The 18,430-nt window shown below is 45.6% G+C and overlaps 1 protein-coding gene across 1 annotated transcript in view; it reads left to right on the top strand.

Annotated features, from left to right (window-relative positions):
• TENM4 (teneurin transmembrane protein 4) overlaps positions 1-18,430 on the top strand; it is a 417,322-nt gene that overhangs the window by 383,560 nt on the left and 15,332 nt on the right. The window contains exons 26-28 of the mRNA XM_058446567.1: positions 7,326-7,498; positions 13,139-13,374; positions 17,268-17,564. Coding sequence (XP_058302550.1) covers positions 7,326-7,498; positions 13,139-13,374; positions 17,268-17,564 — 706 coding nt within the window. The remainder of the gene's footprint in view (positions 1-7,325; positions 7,499-13,138; positions 13,375-17,267; positions 17,565-18,430) is intronic.

Genomic DNA, 18,430 nt, shown 5'->3' with positions numbered 1-18,430 from the left:
GTCCCAGCTACTCGGGAGGCTCAGGCAGGAGAATTGCTTGAATCCAGGAGGCAGAGGTTGCAATGAACCAAGATCGTGCCATTGCACTCCAGCCTGGGCAACAAGAGTAAAACTCTGTCTCACAAAAATAAACAAACAAAAAAATCATCCACTCAGGTATTATACGCAACAAAAATATCTTTCAAATGAAGACATGTTATAGAGGTATAGGCAGCGGTAAGGGAACCTAGAAAGGATGCTAATAGCCCGGGCAACATAGCAATACCCATCTCTACCAAAAAAAATTTTAATTAGCTGGATGTAGTGGCACACACCTGTAGTCCTAGCTACTCAGGAGGTTGCGGCAGGAAGAGCACTTTTCAGCCCAGGAGTTCAAGGCTGCTGTGATCCCTAATCACACCACTGCACTCCAGCCTGGGCAACAGAGTGAGATCCTGTCCCTAAGCAAATTAATTAATTAACTAAAAATAAAAATAAAGAAAGGACGCTGAGGCACCCAGGCACTCAAAACAGTGAATAGCCATTACCAACCCCCAGGCTGCAGAGCAAGGTGGGAAAGTTGAAGGATATCGTGACTGAAGTCCAGGGGGAGCTGTAATGATGAAGGAGAAGCCCCCTGGTTGAAGCTGAAATCATGGATCCACACAGCCACTGTTAGAGATTCGGCACTGGAGGAAAGAAGGAGTGAGGAGTGAGGAAAACCTTCTGAATTCCAGTCTCTTGCCCGTGCCTACCACGGACTTAGCTTAACCAGAAGTGAGCCAGCGAGAGTGCCCCAGTGACACAGTCTGCAGGAGTCAGCTGCTCTGGGCAGCGAGAGGACAGAGAATGGATCTGGGAGGTAGGGGGAACAGAGAATAACCAGCGCAGAGACTGACTGGCTGTGTGACATGTTAGCCATGACTGGCCAAGCCAGGGTTCAGCCCCAGATCTGCCTGAACCCTAAGCACTTCCCACCAGAGGCACCACCTCAAGTACAGTACGGCAGAGTGGGCCAGATCTTGGGAATCCTGAGGGCTAGAATTCATTTTGGGTACTTAATTTTGTAGGAAATGGACAGCAAGTACAAGGTTTTAATGCAGAAGCCACAAAGTGCTCTGGCTCTGATCCAGTTTTGGAGTAGCTAATGATGTCGTGATGACATCTATTACAGTGACATGGGCCAGGGGAACTATTGGTGTGCCTGGGCCAGGAACCATAATTATCCACAGACAATACAGTGCCCAGTTCCCTGACACGATGATGGTGTTGTTTGAAACAATCAGAAATGAAAGTCATACAAATCAAATCTTATTTTTTAACCAAAAAGTTAAGATCAGCAAAAGTTTAGTATCAGAGGGCAATTCAGCATTTTCCTTGCCAGCCGTGCATAGTAAGTGGCTCGAGATGAAGTATTGAGTGTGAAAAAGAAAGCCTTGCAGTGTGTGTGAAGATATCCTTTAGCAATCCTCTTCTGAGATCCAAGTTCACAGCAACTATATGAATCTTTTTTTTTGAGATGGAGTCTCACTCTGTCGCCCAGGCTGGAGTGCAACGGTGCGATCTCGGCTCACGGCAACCTCTGCCTCCCGGGTTCTATCGAATCTCCTGCCTCAGCCTCCTGAGTAGCTGGGATTACAGGCACCCAGCCACCGTGCCTAGCTAATTTTTACATTTCTAGTAGAGACAGGGTTTCACCATGTTGGCCAGGCTGGTCTCGAACTCCTGACTTCAAGTGACCCACCCCCCCCCCACCTTGGCCTCCCAAAGTGCTGGGATTACAGGCGTGAGCCACTGCGCCTGGCCTATATGAATCTTTTATGTGTTTTCTTTCACTGTGCTCCAAAGATGCTTTGGATAAATGGAATGAAGAAAAATCAGTGGGAGGAAATAATGAAAAGCCAGTCATCTGGTCATCCCTATCATACCCCCCAACTGGGGGCTTGGCATTGCTGCAAAGTTAATTGCAGTGGTAGCAAGCAAAGCCTCCTGAAAATAAAACAACTGTCAGTCTTCTTGACCCACTGGAGACTTGGAAAAACAGTGTTTTCTATATACCACAGTGATGAACCCAAAGGTTTTTATTTGAAACAGCATCATTTTTATGGGAAGCTTGATGAATAAAACACATTCTTTAAGATTAGACAGAACTGACTTTGAATTTATATTCCTCTACGAGCTGTGTGATCTTAGGCAAGTTGCTTATCCTCTCTGAGCCTCCCCTTCACCATTTGTGAAATGATGATAATAATAATGCCTACATCAAAAGATGGTGATAAGCATGATGCTTGGTACCTAAAAGGCACCACGTGAATATTAGTGACCTTTCTCCACCTCATTTGGACAAGAAAGGGTAAAACAAATGAATTTCTTCATTGCTGTCAGCCCATGTCTTGAATCAACAACAATATCTATTATTTACTCATATATTTATTCATTAAGTAAACATGTACTGAGTACTGTCTACCTGCTGGGTACTCCTCTGGGCACTAAGAATACAGACAAGGTCCCTGTCCTCATGGAGCTTATATTAGGAGGAGACAGACAACAAAGAACAAATAAATAATAAGTATAGTGAGATCAATAACAAAATATGATACAAAGGTTGGGGGGATTTAATCTGTCTTAGAAGTGGTGGTCAGGGAAGACCTCACTGAAGTGATAACATTTGATCTGAAATATGAATGATGACAGGAACAAGCCATACCAACACTGGAGGGAAGAGCATTCCCACAGAGGGAACAGGAAGCATGAGCACCCCAGCATGCACTGACTTTGGCATGTTTGGGGACCAGAAGCAGACACAGAGAGAAGAAGGATGTGCTGAGGAGTGACGTTCCGGGTGAAGTCAGAAAGAAAGGCAGGAAGGAGCCAACATTCAGCCAACATTCATTGACATCAGGAAGCACATGCTATATGCCACACACTCTAAGCTACAGGGATACAGCAGGGTCCAAATGAAGTCCCTAACCTCAGGGAGTTGACATTCCTCTGAGGGCAATCTCCTGGGGTCCTGGGGGCCCTGGGAAGAAGTTTCCCGTTCTTCCCGTTCATTTTAAATACATTACCTGTTTTGGTCTTCGTGTGTCTCTATGAAACAGGATTATTATCCCCATTTATAGAAGAGAAAACAGAGGCTCACCGAGGTTATATGATATAGCCTGCCTGAAATTGTATCATTTGTGGTGGAGACTTGATGGTTAGGAGGAACACAGAGCCAAGTGCCCATCCTCTAGATCACATTACTGGCAAGTATAGAGCCAGGATGCAAAGCCTAGACCATCTGGCTCCAGAGAACTTTTTAAAAAACTATTCCTTTCATTCCTCTTGGTTAGAAAGAAAGAAAATTTGCCAGTACTTTGTGGGTCCCCATAATGAAAGCTGTCACAAATGTAACTAAGCCATTGTCCTGATGCCACCCAATCAGGGGGCCGGGACTTGAGGCAGCCACTTGGAGCCCAGAGAGTTCAGAGAACTGCCCCTTCCAGGTCCCTGCACTTTGTTGTAGCAGCTCTGTGGTGGAGAAGAAAGAGTTCTGTACAGGTGGCTCACAGGGCAAAGGTATGCAGGGCCCAGAGGACTGGCAACCCTACTTCTTTCCATCCACAGTCAGAAGGAGCAGTTCTGGTGGAATAATTACAGGTATTGATCAAGCAGCAAAGAGATCTAGGTCATTTCTCAAGCTCTGGAAGGTACTACAATGAATGAATAAGAGACAAGAAAATTTTATAAATTGATTGCTCTATATGATGTTCATTTAATTAAGACATTCAGTCCTTCTAGTGGAAAATGTGAAGAGTAGAAATTACTGTTTTTTTGACCATCTCATATAAAATGAAAACCAGATCTTGAAGGCATGGGGCCTTTTCACTGTATCTTCTTTAGGCTCAATTTAATTATGCCTTACATAATTATGCCTTACATACCTTCAATAATAATTGCAATTGTCTGCCTTTATACAAAGCCCGTTTCTGTCTTCAAGACTAAAACTCTAGGGAGATACCTAGGGAGATTGCCAAAGTATTATTTAGTAAGAGTTGTTTTTTCCATATTTTGGCATTCAGCAAGTGTTTATCATGTACCTACTGTGTGTCCAGCTTGTGCCAAGTCCTGTAGGAGGGAATGTGTGAATGAATCATGGTGTCTCCTCTCCCACAAAGCAGGAGAGAGGCCTTGCACATCCAATCCTGCATTCATTTATTTGTTCAGCCAGCATTCCCTGCCTGTCCTCTCTATGCCAGTTCCAATGCTGGTGAAGCAGAGATGAACTGAGAGCCAGTCCTCCAGGGTCATGCTGCTGGCAGGTGGCAGAACCCAGGTGGTGTCAATCCACAGACTCCACAGACCTGTTCTGACCTTAAGCACTCACAGTCCAAAGAGGGGGACAACTTGTACATCAGCACTGCAGTGCAGGGCAGGCATTCTAGGACGGAGCTGTGCACAGGATGTCACTGGGAGAAGGGACAGGAAAAACCAGGGAGGGCTTTAGGAGGTGGCATTTGAGTGAGGCCATGGTAGAAGTGGTGTCAAAGTGACATCTGACCCCTAATTAACAATCTATCAATTCTTATCTGTAAAACACCACAAATAGCTTTGCAGTGTCTTGCATGGTATAATAAAATCTTTTTCATGTGGTTAGGTCAGGAAAGTAGACAGTCCGAGTGAATAGTCTTATTTTAATAAAGAGTATGTACAGGGATTACAGGTGTTCAAAGAATCAGCCTAGAACAGCATCCCCATCCCATTAAACTGCTGGACTGAAATGGATCTTCCTGTTGATTTAAAAGATGACTCAGGATCTGACTGGACCCAGCTTAATCATGAATCACAGATACAGTGAAGATGACCAGGGCAAAACCAGTTTTGGGCGGTCTTGATTTTTAGCTCAAAAACTTGGAGTACCCTAGTAATATTTTGCTGAAAATGCCTGGAAATTGTTATCTTCAACTTGCCCTATAAGTGAGACTCTCCTATGCATAGCCTGGCATTTGAGGCATCTGCCTCCCCAGATGGCCATGCTCATGAGCTCTCACATGTGGTTTTACCTTGCTTGTCACAACACTTTTCTGATTATGAAAACAATCCATGTTTATTATTTTTAAATCATGGGAATATATATAAATAAGCAATTCAAATCACCTGTAATTCTACCTCCCAGAGATAACCACTGTCAATATTTTTGTATGTTTCCTTCCTATTCAAATTTCCAGTGGCCACAAATGGTTAAAAAGAATCCCAGCCTCTCTCAGAGTTGAAGGGAGCAGAGCTCTGAGAGGGTCTCCATGTGAGAGAAGCCTTTGGACATGCATCTCAGATCTTTACTCCAAGACACCCTCCTTCCTAGCCGCCGTCTCTCAGAACTACTGCTCACTTAGCTCTGCAGGGCAGTCCACCCCTTTGACCACCCATTCCAGGTTTCAGCCTCCCCTAGGCCAGACTGACCTTTTCCTGGAAGAACCTGACTCCTTACTAAGAAAGAGAAAGGAGAAGTCATGGCAACACATGGGTTTTTGAAGCCCCCAACCACCCACAGGAGAGCCTCTGGTAGAGCCACAGCCTTGCCTGCAGCCCTGCCCGGGGAGTGTAGTCGAGGCCACAGCACTGCCATCCTGAAAAGGCCCCAGCCGCAGAGGCATCCAACTTCCCCAAAGGCCACCGGCCCGTCCGCCAGAATTGGTCTTAGGCCAAAAACAGGGGTGATTTATTCAGAAGACCTCTACCAATGCCTCCTCTGTGGCAGAGTGTGCCAGGGACTGTTAGATTCAGTGTAGAGTGCTGTGATCTGTGCCAGGCGCAGGCACGGAAACAGTTGGCAAATGGCAGAGTCTGTAGTGCAGCACCCAAGTCTGACCTTGGGCAGAGAATTCCTGAGCAAAGGCCTGCCTAATCTCACCCACCAAGTCTCCCCTGATACCGTAGGAGCTGCAGGCCCAGGAATCCCAGCAAGAAGCCAGGCCCAGCTGAAGGAAGACCCTGGACAGAGCTGAACTCTCTGATGTTTCATTGCCCCATTGTGAAAACCCTCACAGGAACCCAGGGGCCAGCTTTACCCCAGAAGTAAAAACAAAACAGTTAAAAAAAAAAAAAAAAAAGGCCAGTAGGGAGACCCGAAGTACACAGGGGCAACCGTGTCCAGGAAGTCAGTCAGGAATATTGCCATGTAGAGGAAGAACTGTGTCCGCATTCACACACAAGTGCAAAAAGGCTATTTAAGCCTGCCTTTTTACACTTCAGCCTCCCCTAATTAAAAACAATAATTAAAATGTTAATAGCCCACTCCTGCCAGGGAGGAGCGCATGTGATGAATACTTGCAAATGGACGGTACGGAAATGTTCATTGAAGACAGAGAGGCAAGTGGCAGTTTGGAAGCAAATAGATCTGGGTTTGAATTTTGATTCTACCCACACTTAATTAGCTGTGTGACCTTGAGCGGGTGACTTCACTTTTCCAAGCCTCAATTTCTGATCCTCCAAAAAGGAGATAATACATACCTTTTAGACAAGGATTAAATGAGGATTACATGAGAAATGTATTAAATGAGGATGACATGAAAATGCATGAAAAGCAACTAGCACCATGCCCCGTATATTGGAGGTATTCAATGATGGTAGGTATTTCTTTTATTATTATCAATCAGGAGAATAGCAAAGAGAATTAAGATTCAATTATGATGCTTTAGAAAGACCATACCTGAGCAAAGCTGTGGGGGTTCTAAGAGTTGCAGATACAAAAATGCTTAGTGCCAGATGTAAAATCTAGATGGAAGGGGTTGCAAGAGGCAAGACGCCATTTATCTAGGCTGAGTCCTCGTTTGAATTCAGAATCCCCTTTTCCCAGAATGTGTAGAAACCTAGGAAACCCCTGGGTAATAGCCCCCATTTCTAGTGTTTTTCAGGAAAAACCTGTATAACCAGTTATTGCGGGTTTTGCAGAGGGTATTCAGGCATCAAGCTTGATTACATCATTTCTGGGGAGTCCCCCAGTTCTAAGATTCTGGGTCAGCTGTCTCATTATGGCCACCATCATCTCTCCCCTTCACAATTGAATTCTAGTTTATAGCTGTACTCCTGGGCAGTAGGCAGGTCAGTGGTATCATCCCCACTGGGTTAGGGAAGGGCGACTCAGGGAGGTCAGTTATTTTCCTGCAGCTGGATATCAGCAGGTGGAGTCACATCCTGAAATCTATGTACCAGGTCCTGTGCAAGAGATGTGGGAGACATAGGAATGTATCCAGCCAGAAAGAAAAGCAGAGCACAGCAAAACCATGGCATGAGGTAGAATGTGCCAAGTTCCAGCTAGAGCACCATTATATTTCTACTACTCAGTGCCACCCCTTGGTTTGCAGGTACGACAGCTTTGGCCGCCTGACAAATGTGACCTTCCCTACTGGCCAGGTGAGCAGTTTCCGAAGTGATACAGACAGTTCAGTGCATGTCCAGGTAGAGACCTCCAGCAAGGATGATGTCACCATAACCACCAACCTGTCTGCCTCAGGTGCCTTCTACACACTGCTGCAAGGTAAGTCAGGTGGGGGCCAGGGGACTTTGAGGCAGAGGGGTGGGAAGACCCCTTTGGAGGAGGATGGCACAAGAAATAGGCTGCTGCTGGAGCTGCCCAAGGACAGGAAAGCATTGCAACTTTCTGTATTATCGCCTAATTTGCAAAATATACCAGCCTGAGTCAAGTAAATTCTCTCTAAGAAGCTTCAGAATAATATTTTATTGTCCTATCCTGTTATCAGAACAAAGGGTAGGGAATTCATTAGCTGCTAATCCAGGTGACCTCGCTATTCTGCCATCCTAATGACTCCCAGAATAACAGACAGACTCACACTGGTGTAGGTGAGGACAAAGGACGAGAATAATTACACATAGTTATGAAAGGGATTTGATTATGGAGAAGTCCTTCCTGAAGCCCAGGTGAGAAGGTTTGTGCCTCTTCCAGGATTTCATAGAAAAGAGACCCTTCTTCTCTGCATTTGTCACATCATCCTGTTATGGGTTGGTCTTTTAGCTCCAAGTAAAAAGATTTCACAATGATGAAATCTTGCTGTTAATTATCTGCCTCAATTGTTCTGGTGGGATGTGGCGACCCAGGTGGGCTTGCAGCTTTGTCAGATTTAATAAACTTGAAAAGAAAGAAGCCATCACCAGGGAAAGCTCGGCCTGATTCTTTCCTGCCCGCTGGATGGCTCTTCGTACTTCCAAAGGCTTTCACACGAAGCAGTGAAAGGAGCCTCAGGCTGAGTCAGAGGCCCAAGTTCTAGTTCCGACTCTGCCACCACATCACCCACGGTGACCCTTGGTTTCTTCTCCAGGAAAAGAAAGCAAGCTGAAGCTGTGTGGAATGGGGTGGAGCGGTGAGAAGAGCAGGGGTTCTTGGTGGACACTTTGGGTCCCTGTGCCCGCCGTGTCAGTTCCCACCTGTGTGAACTGGCTGGAGTCACTCTTCTTCTCTGAGCCTTGGTCTCTGGGTCTGGGAAATGGGGCTGAATTTTAACACCTGCCCCACAGGGCTGCTCAGTCGATCTCTTTAGTCAATGTAGTGACCAGCATGAGCCAAGCACATACTTTTGCTCGATAAGCAATACTATTGGATTCATTAAGTAGTTAATTAATTAGCAAGCAGTTTAACTTACCATGAGAAAATAAATGTCTGTATATTCTTACAACCACTTTTATTCCCAAATTTAGTCCTTTGCCTTTCAAAGAGCTCCAAGAACAATAAAGGTTCTCAAAGAAAGAGAAACCACACACTGGAATTCCTTCCTCACCAAGCACCTTTAACCGTGGTTTCTGAGGAAAACTCAGTGTTTTGTCTGTTCTCACACAATAGTCATCAACAGAAGACTTCTGTGACCAAATATAGGCAGACGAGGTGGGGTTCTCCCTACAATCAAGCAGGCAATCAGCTCTGCAGTGGACACCAGCTGGGTGTCCCTCAACTCAATTCCAACACTATCTACCTGGAGATAGCCTCAAATCCCACAGGTTGAGGGCTCAGTCCCCAAAACTAGCCCCGCCACCCTGACATCTACCATACTTCAGACACCAGTCACAAGTCTGGGCCTCTGGAACTTCTATCTGACTGGCTTCTAGTTGAGGTTTTCATGACTGCTTCTTTGGGTTCAGTTAATTTACTGGAACAGCTCACAGAACTAGAGAAATACTTGTATTTACCAGTTGATCATAAAGGACATTATCAAGGATATAGATGAAGAGATGTGTATGCCAAGATATAGGGTAAGGGGTGTGAGGCTTTCACACCCTCCCCAGGCACATCACCCTCACCCCTCCATGGACCTCCGTATGTTCAGCTCCCCAAACTCTGTCTTCTTGGGCCTTTTATGGAGGCTTCATTGGATAGGTATGATTGACAACCATGTAGAAATGTGATTGAACCCAGCAAGGCCTGTGTCTTCAGATTCTTCTTGGCCTCTCTGTGCAGCACTCATTCCTTCCTCCAGCGTGTGGAGCAGGATCCCCTCTGAAATGTAGGTCTTATGACCCACAGTCAGATGAGAGTCCTGCCTTGGAGAGAAAGGCAGGAGAAGGTCAGCGAGAGAGGCAGACAGATTGTTTCCTAAGGCCTGCTTCTGAGTCCTGAAGTGCCTCAACATTAGGACAAAAGACTATGACAAGGGGTATAGGAGTTATGAGCTGGGAACTATGGATATATAATCGTATCACAAGTGGGTTGGGACAGACCTCAGGGATTTATGCTCTGACTGGATTCTTGCCAAGAGAAGATACAACTTCTGAGGCAGCCAAGATCTTGCCTGACCAAGGACTGCAGGACCACCAATTACTCAGACGTCTTGTCCTTCAGGCCTGTCTTCTTCCCTGTGATTCAGAATTATCCATCCATTCCATACTGCTAAACTGGCTGTGAGTATTTTTCTCAAAGGTTCATGTGGGCTTTCTTATATTTGGGCAACTTCTTAAAATTTGAAAGTGCCACATTCCTCAGTTTTTAAATGTACCATCAATTTAATAACAACTTTTTAGGCAGAGGGAAAAAAGTCACACTGTTCAAAAGGCATACGTGGACACATTCCAATTTCAAAAAACATTAAAATGCGAAAAAGAAAAATCACTTCTTGGAATCCAGGAAACATGGTACCTGTTTTTCCTCTTTGGTAGCTCTGCCAAGCTCTTTCCTTCTTGAGTACCAGGCTCAGATGCTCAGTTTTGCAGCTGCCTCACTAGAGTCTTTGTGAAAAGCTCTTTCGGTTTCGTCTTCTGTTTAAACTGTGGGAAGTAATAAGAAGTAGCTGCTAATGAGCAGTGGCCTTGGGAAGTCACAGCCCACATTAAATGGGATCATCTGAGTTGGGCCTCCACAGATGCTGTTCCCTCCAAGTCACCGTTAATGGACATATGTGGATTCAGCAAGGAACGGCTTTAAAGGATAAATCGACACAGGCTTTTTCACTATTCAAAGGCAGAAAAATATAGATTGTCAGTGAATAATGCATAGCAAGTTTGAGGCAGATTTTAGAATTTTGCATGTGTGAGAGAGAAAGATGGAGAGAGGAGGGAGTGGGGGGGTACCTATTTTATGCCATTCTAGCAGAAAAGATTCAGTGAGGGTTTCCCATGAAAACTATCTTAGTGCTTATAACTTAGTGCTTATAATTGCTTAATAACTCTTTTTAGTGCTTGACATAGCCTGGAACATAACTAGTTTCATCCAGCAAAGATTTACTGAGCACATATAATCCTAACGATGATGATAGCTAACATTTTTGGAGCACTTATTAACTGCAAAGCGTATTTTCAGCATTTTACATTAAGCAGTACCTCATAAGGTACCTCATATAGTACCTCATATGCCTGGGAGGTAAGTATTATTGTCTCCGTTTTCTGAATGAAGGCAGTGAGAGGCACTCAGAGGTTGAGTAGCTTGCCCCAGTCACACACCTAATTGGGTGTTTGGACCCAGACAAACAGGCTCTATAGAACCTATTCTCTTAACTGCCAATCTAAAGACAAGGGGCCCTATTCCAGGACCATGATCAGCACTAGAGAAGTTCACCATGATATGTGTGTGTCTGTGTGTGTATGTGTGTGTGTGAGAAATGGGATGGTAGAGATAGAGGAGAGACAAGAGACACACATGACAGTGACTAGCACAGTGCCAGGCACATAAAACCAGTGACAGCTAACATTTACATAACACTATATGCCAAGGACAGTTCTCAGCTCTTCATATTCATGATCTCACTCAATCCTCAGAGCATCCTGCAAGGCAGGGTACAATTATTGTCCCAGTGTACTGATGAAGTACCAGAGGCATGGAAGGTTAAGAATTTGGCCAAGGTCTTACAGCAAGGCAGCGGCAGAGCTGGAACCTGAGCCGAAGTAGCCTGGCTCTAAAGCCAAGCTCTTAATCTCTGTGCCATAGTGCCTCTCACAGCACGCACTCAAATGTTGGAGAATTTATTCATTAACGGAGCAGTGACTCCCACACCTCTCAGCTGCACTGAGGAGGCCCATAGAGAGACCGAGGGGTGTACAGGACAGGGAGTCATACATTCTGGCAGGTGGAACAGGGGAAGCTTCTGGAAAGAGATGACATTTTAGCAGAGCTTGAAGGGAGTCTTGAGACAGCACTTACTGAAGAGGTGGGCAGTACAGAGGAAACAGCCAAGGAAGGGCCAGAGACAGGAGAGTGCAGCGCAAATCCGGAGATAGTATTTTTATCTATAGAAACAAACTCTATGTGTATTTTACAGCTGAAATTTACTTTTTTCACCATAAGTTTCGTTTAGTTAAAAATCTAAGTTAAAGTGTTTTAAATCAAATTTAAAATTTCAAATCATATCTATATTTAAATCATTGTCATATGCCTGTGACAATGATTTAAAATATGTTTGTTTTATGTATTTTTTTGGCATTCTGTCAGTGGTTTAAGTGTCAGAGTTATTTTTCACCTTGTTACAAAGAACATTGTTACCTTAGAGTGTATCAAGAGCCTTAAAAATGTTCAACCTGCCAGGTATGGTGGCTCACACTTGTAATCCCATTGCTTTTGGAGGCTAAGGTGGAAGGATTGCTTGAGCCCAGGGGTTCAAGACCTGCCTGGTCAAATATCGAAACCTGGTCTCTACAAAATATTTTAAAAATTAGCCGGGTGTGGTGATGCATGCCTATAGTCCTAGCTACTTGGTAGGCTGAGGTTGGAGGATGGCTTGGGCCCAGGAGTATGAGGTTACAGTGAGCTATGATCACATTGTACTACTGCACTACAGCCTGGGCAACAGAGCAAGACCCTGTCTCCAAAAAAAAAAAAAAAAAAAGTTCAACCCTTTGCTCTAGTAATTTTACCTTTAGGAATCTATTTTGATTTGAAAATCTAAAATGAAGATATTGGATATTGATTTATCTAAAAAGTATTTTTGAGGTATAATTCACGGAGCATAAAATTTACTCTTTAAAAACATACAATTGAGTGGCTTTTAGTATATTTATAAAGCTGTGCAATCATCACTATGATCCAATTCTGGAATATGTTTATCACCCCAAAGAGAAATCCCATACCCATTTGCAGCTGCTCCACATTCCTTCCTGCCCCTCAGCCTTTGGCAACCACTATCTCTAGAGATTTTTGTCTATTCTGGACATTTCATGTAAGTGGAGTCAGACAATATGTAGCCTTTTACATCTGACTTCTTTTTCACTTAGAATAATGTTTAAACTAAATATATACAGTGGTACTTATAATTCTGAAAAACTGGAATCAAACTGAATATCTATTTGAGGCTTGGTTAAGTAACTTAAAGTATTTTCATACAGTGCAATATTGTATGGTCATTAAGAAAAATGTTTATGAAAAATATTCAGTAACATGATATAATACAATGATCAGTGAAAAACTCTATAACTGTTTTAAAACTCTTATCTATTTTAAACTGTAAGGGCATTTGGAAATATTGTAAAATCTACAAATATACAAAATATTTACAATGGTTTTCTTTGGATATTGAGAATCTGGATGGTCTTCTCCATGTATTTTCCTCGTTTTCTTCAGTGATGATGTATTGCTTTTATAGTTAGGAAAAGCACCCTTTAAAGTCCCCTCCACCGCCTCTGCTGTCCTCACACCTCCCTCCACCTTCGTTCCTTCTGAGCAGTCTGTGCCTGTCCTCTCCTGCAGACCAAGTCCGGAACAGCTACTACATCGGGGCCGATGGCTCCCTGCGCCTGCTGCTGGCCAACGGCATGGAGGTGGCACTGCAGACTGAGCCCCACTTGCTGGCTGGCACCGTCAACCCCACCGTGGGCAAGAGGAATGTCACGCTGCCCATTGACAACGGCCTCAACCTGGTGGAGTGGCGGCAGCGCAAAGAGCAGGCTCGGGGCCAGGTCACTGTCTTTGGGCGCCGGCTGCGGGTGAGCGAGGCCTCTGGAGGTGGCAGTGTCCTGGGGGGAAAGGAGGAGGGTGAATCTGGAGAACTGGGCTATGATCTTGAAATTCCCTGGGACCTCAGTTTACTCATCTGCAAAATGGGGGGACTAAAGCAGGGAACCATGTGTGATCAGAGACCCTTGTGTGTCTTTTTAGTTTTTACTTGTGGAAAGACTACTGGCTTTGGTGTTAGGTCTGAGTTGAATTTCCAGCTTATATTATTCCCTGAGTGAGCTTGGGCAGATCAGTAATCTTAGAGCCTCAATTTCATCATCTATAAAATGGGAAGGACAAGGCCAATTTTACAACTTGCTACAAGGATTAGAAGTAATATATTAAGCGTCTTAGAGTCTAGCTCATAGCAAGTGGTCAATAGTATATACTCTTATTGTTATTGCTATTATTTATTACCATTATTGCTATTACTGTTGCTAACATGTCCCAAAATTCAGTTCAGCTACTTAGAACCTAAGCTACATTCTCCAAAATGACCTCACCCAAGCCATCACTGCTGGGGCTGGCATCGTGGTCTGACATTCAGAGTGCTTTTGAATATGCGGATGCCCTGAGCCAGCTCCTTGTCTGCCTCACACCCCATGTTTCTCTAGAGAACAGCCTCTGCCAGGGCCTGAGTGCCCAGCTTCTTTTTCCTCCACCTTGAGAAAGGCAGGTGATGAATAGAGGGAAAGTTAATGAACTAGCCGTGGCTTTCAGCACAGCACCTTGCATACCATGGGTGCTCAGGATATACCTGCTGAGCTGAAACAAACTACAGAACTGAGCTACATGTTCCTAACATTCCAGAAGCATCCTCATAGCAACACAGCTCAGACTCTCTTAAGTCCCCTGCCCTTCAGCAAAGAAAGTTCATTGAAGCCCCTCTTTTACACATGAGACAATCGAGATCCAGAAAAGGTAAACGATTCTTCCAGAGTCTCATAGCGAGGTGGTGGTAAAGACTAGAAAACAGGTGCAGCAGCTCACACCTGTAATCCCAGCACTTTGGGAGGCTGAGGCGGGTGGATTGCTCGAGGTCAGGAGTTCGAGACCAGCCTGGCCAACATGGTGAAACTCCATCTCTACTAAAAATACAAAAAATTAGCCGGGTGTGGTGGTGGACGCCAGTAATCCTAGCTACTCAGGAGGCTGAGGCAGGATAATTGCTTGAACCTGGGAGGCAGAGGTTACAATGAGCCGAGGTCGTGCCACTGCACTCCAGCCTGGGCAACGGAGCAAGACTCTGTCTCAAAAAAAAAAAAAAAAAAAAAAAAGACTAGAAAATAGGCCCACAGCAGCTACAGAAACATTAAGTGACTTATCCAATATCACACAACTGGAACCCAGAAAACCAGGCTTTGTTTGTTCCCTCAACAGCCAAGAGCTCTAGCGACTCTCTACTGTGGGAAACAGCCTTGCACTAGCTCCCTGAGGAAGGCCTAGCTGTCTTTGTTCTCTGCGGCCTCACTGAGCCCCCCACCTGAATTCGCAGAGACTCCTGCATGCGCCTCTGAGGCAGTGTCCTCAATGGGAAGTTTGACCTGGGTTTGATTCCTGCCTGTGTCATGTGGAGCCTTGAGCAGCTCCTCTGAGCCTCAGGTGCCTCTGCAGAAACAAGATAATACACTCAACGCACCTAGCCCAGCGCAGGTAGATTCCAGGTGCTCAATAAATGGCAGTGATTAGCATGATTAGGATTTCCTCTCTACTGTGTGAACTGGACCAAAAGTTTCCTAGGCTTTAATTCGTCCCTCTGCCAACCTGAGATTGATGGTGCTCTAGTCAGGTGGCCATGTCTACGTGTCCTCCCAAATAAATGGCCACCCACAGTGGTGGCAGGTGGAATTAGAATGTTAGCCGGGTGTGCCTCCCCATAATGGAGTTCATTTTTTATACAACTGGGAACTTTTTTAATAAAGAGGTGAAATAGTCTCATTGCCGCCACTGCCGAGCACAGGACGCATTAGGCGGCTCCCCAGTGAGCTGTTTAATTTTATTAATTTTGCCAAAAAGGTACAGCTCCCCTTCACTAGAGATCCTCGAGGGATAAAGGGGGGCAGCTGGCTGGGTAGCACAACCCTGAGGGGAGTCACAGAGGGACCTTCCAAAAGATACTTTTAAAAGGCCTCTGTCATTGTTGGTGGCACAGCCCTTGTATCTTCCTGTGCCCTGTCTGCAAATAACACAGCTTCAGCCTCCAACGCCTCTGATTTTTCATAGGAATCATCTGCCACACTGTTTTTGCGTCTGCAATTGTGTTAGATTACCCCAGGGAAGGTAACCTTATTATAACCAGGTCATTCACAGCTAAAGTCAGCATCGTCATTGTAACTCTTTATTTTCAAGGCCTTAGAATTTGTGTGGGAGAAGGAGGAGACATACACGTCTCTCCTTCCTGGGATATGACCACGATCGTTTGCTGTCATTTAATGGAGATAATTCCAACCATCTATTCAGTACCTTCTATGTGCCTAGCACTCCACTGATTTACTAAGTTTCTTCAACCTTCACAACAACTCTTGTTATACAGAATAAGAAACTGAGACTCGGAGAGGGGAAGGCACTTGCCCAAGGTTGATAGAAAAGTTGGTCACAAAGTTGCAGCTAGAATCCTGGCCTTCATTCCTAGACCTGGACCCATTTTTTTTAACCACACAGGGATCCAGAGGGCCTTTCGTTGCCTCAGTCCGCACATGCCATTTTGCACCACATGACCTAATTATCTGCTTTCCTCTTGGGTCTTCCTTATTACTTGTCAACCTTAAGCAATGACTAGTGGAAGAGACAGAAAATGTGCCCAAATGTCCCATAAGGCCAGACACCAATTAGCGGGAACCAGTATTTTAGTTCCAGAATACCTGGCAATATTTCAGGGGCCACCAATGCCTACAGGGCAGATCCAAATACAGAAACAGGCCCCTGAAGTATATTTCTTTATTAAAATATAAAAACCCTAACTTACCACTATGTCTGTAGGAGCCCTGTCTTTCTGACTCTGAAAGGAAATTGAACTGTGTGCTGGCCTAGCGGCCCAGGTGGAGTTTATACAAGGCACTCCTGATCCTGAAGGCAGGAGCAAAGTGCCTCAAAGCCAGGACTGTGTCCCCATCTGGCCCACAGGCGGAAGAGCCATCCCAGTGGCAAACACTCACTGCCTCCCAGCACCTCCAGGAAGAAGATGTCTTGGGTACTGACTGTGGCAATCAAGAAGCCCTGATTGTAGCGGCAAGGCAGGAGACACCCGACAGGGGCTGGGAAGTCCAGAGCCCCCAGAAGGCCACGAATTGCTCAGAGGGCCACTGAGTGTTTGGGGGCACGTTGTATGGATGAGAGTCAAGTCTAGACTCCATCACTCACCAGCCACGAGATCCAGGGTAAATCCCTTCACCTCCCTGAGCTTTGGTCTCCGCAGTGTCTGGTGTGGAATAGATGGGTCAGTTTATTTTCTGGGCTCACTTGGTGGGTCTCTTTTCAGCAGGGAGTCAAGAAGGATCTGCCTTTTAAAACGTGTCCTCATTAGAAGAATCACATTAGAAAACATGCAGATCCTCTTTGGTCACAGCTACTGATTTCTCAACATAGGCATCATCTTCATCCTCACAACAACCCTGTGCAATTGATCCCTAGGTTTCTGCCTGGTTCTCCACAACTAGATTGTACTACATGCCCTAGACCTGGTCCCCATTTTACAGGTGAGGAAACTTCACAGAGCTGACAAATGACAGAGCCAGGACTCAAATCCATGTCTGTGGCTGCGCAGGACCTGTGCTCCCTCCTCTACTCAAGAGCTTCCCAGTAGAGCTGAGAGCCACGTGGCCCATCAGACCAAAGTTCTCATGGTCCAGATTAATTTTCTCTTTCCTTCCAACCCTTTCTCCAGGTTCACAACCGAAATCTCCTATCTCTGGACTTTGACCGCGTAACTCGCACAGAGAAGATCTATGATGACCACCGCAAGTTCACCCTTCGGATTCTGTACGACCAGGCAGGGCGGCCCAGCCTCTGGTCACCCAGCAGCAGGCTGAATGGTGTCAACGTGACATACTCCCCTGGGGGTCACATTGCTGGCATCCAGAGAGGCATCATGTCTGAAAGAATGGAATACGACCAGGCGGGCCGCATCACATCCAGGATCTTCGCTGATGGGAAGACATGGAGCTACACATACTTAGAGAAGGCAGGTGTCTGTCTCCCTGCATCACTGGTCTTGCCATACAGAAGGCCAATCATTCACGGCCAAGCCCAGCCTGGTGGCCTCAGTGGGCTATATCTGACCCATGTCTCCAAAAGGAAATGTTCAGGAAAGTCTGCCACAGAGAGCAGGGGGTCCCAAGAGGCATCTGGATGGATCATGGAGATAGCATGGCAGGTGGCGGTCCTAGGGCAGGAGAACATGAAAGACCTGCCTGATAGAGTAGAGGCCCAGATACTCACTGGATTTGCAGAGCAGGACTCAGGGTTCAGACGCAGGCCAAGGGTCTGCTCCCAGGTCTAGGGCATGTGGTATAATCCAGCTGTGGAGAACCAGGCAGAAGCCTAGGGATCAGTACTTAGGCAGGAGGCATTTACTCCTGAGCTTCAAGTGCTGGGCATGGCCTTAGTAAATCTATTCTTCTATAGGGTCAGAACTCATGTCATCCCAGGGGTAAGAATCAGAAATGACCTAAAATCCAAAGTTGGTCTCAAATAGGAAAAAATGGTAGCTTTGCAGCATAAAGCCTCTAGGCCTTTTATCTGCTGATCTTTTCCTGAGAACAAGTGCACTGCATGCCCCAGTTCAAGTACCCAGATCCCTGCTTTGTTTCCTGACCCTGGTCACCTGTCCAGGGCATAGGCTGTGCTTGCTCTGAGGTGAGTCTCCTCTACCCACTGGGTGAGTACCCCCAAAAGTGACATTCTGTGCTAGTACTAAGAGAGAGAGACCTTGGAGGTCATCCAACATACTGAAAACCCAAACCCAGAGAGGGGAAGAACTTTCCCAGGGCCACACAAGGAGTCCATTGTTAGAAACCAGATTCTTCCATTCCCATCACAGCCTGCCCT

Source organism: Hylobates moloch, unplaced genomic scaffold, assembly GCF_009828535.3.
Source record: "Hylobates moloch isolate HMO894 unplaced genomic scaffold, HMol_V3 SCAFFOLD_11, whole genome shotgun sequence".
Lineage (NCBI taxonomy): Eukaryota > Metazoa > Chordata > Mammalia > Primates > Hylobatidae > Hylobates > Hylobates moloch.
Note: the sequence above shows the minus strand (reverse complement) of the source record. Positions and strands in the feature narration are given on the sequence as shown.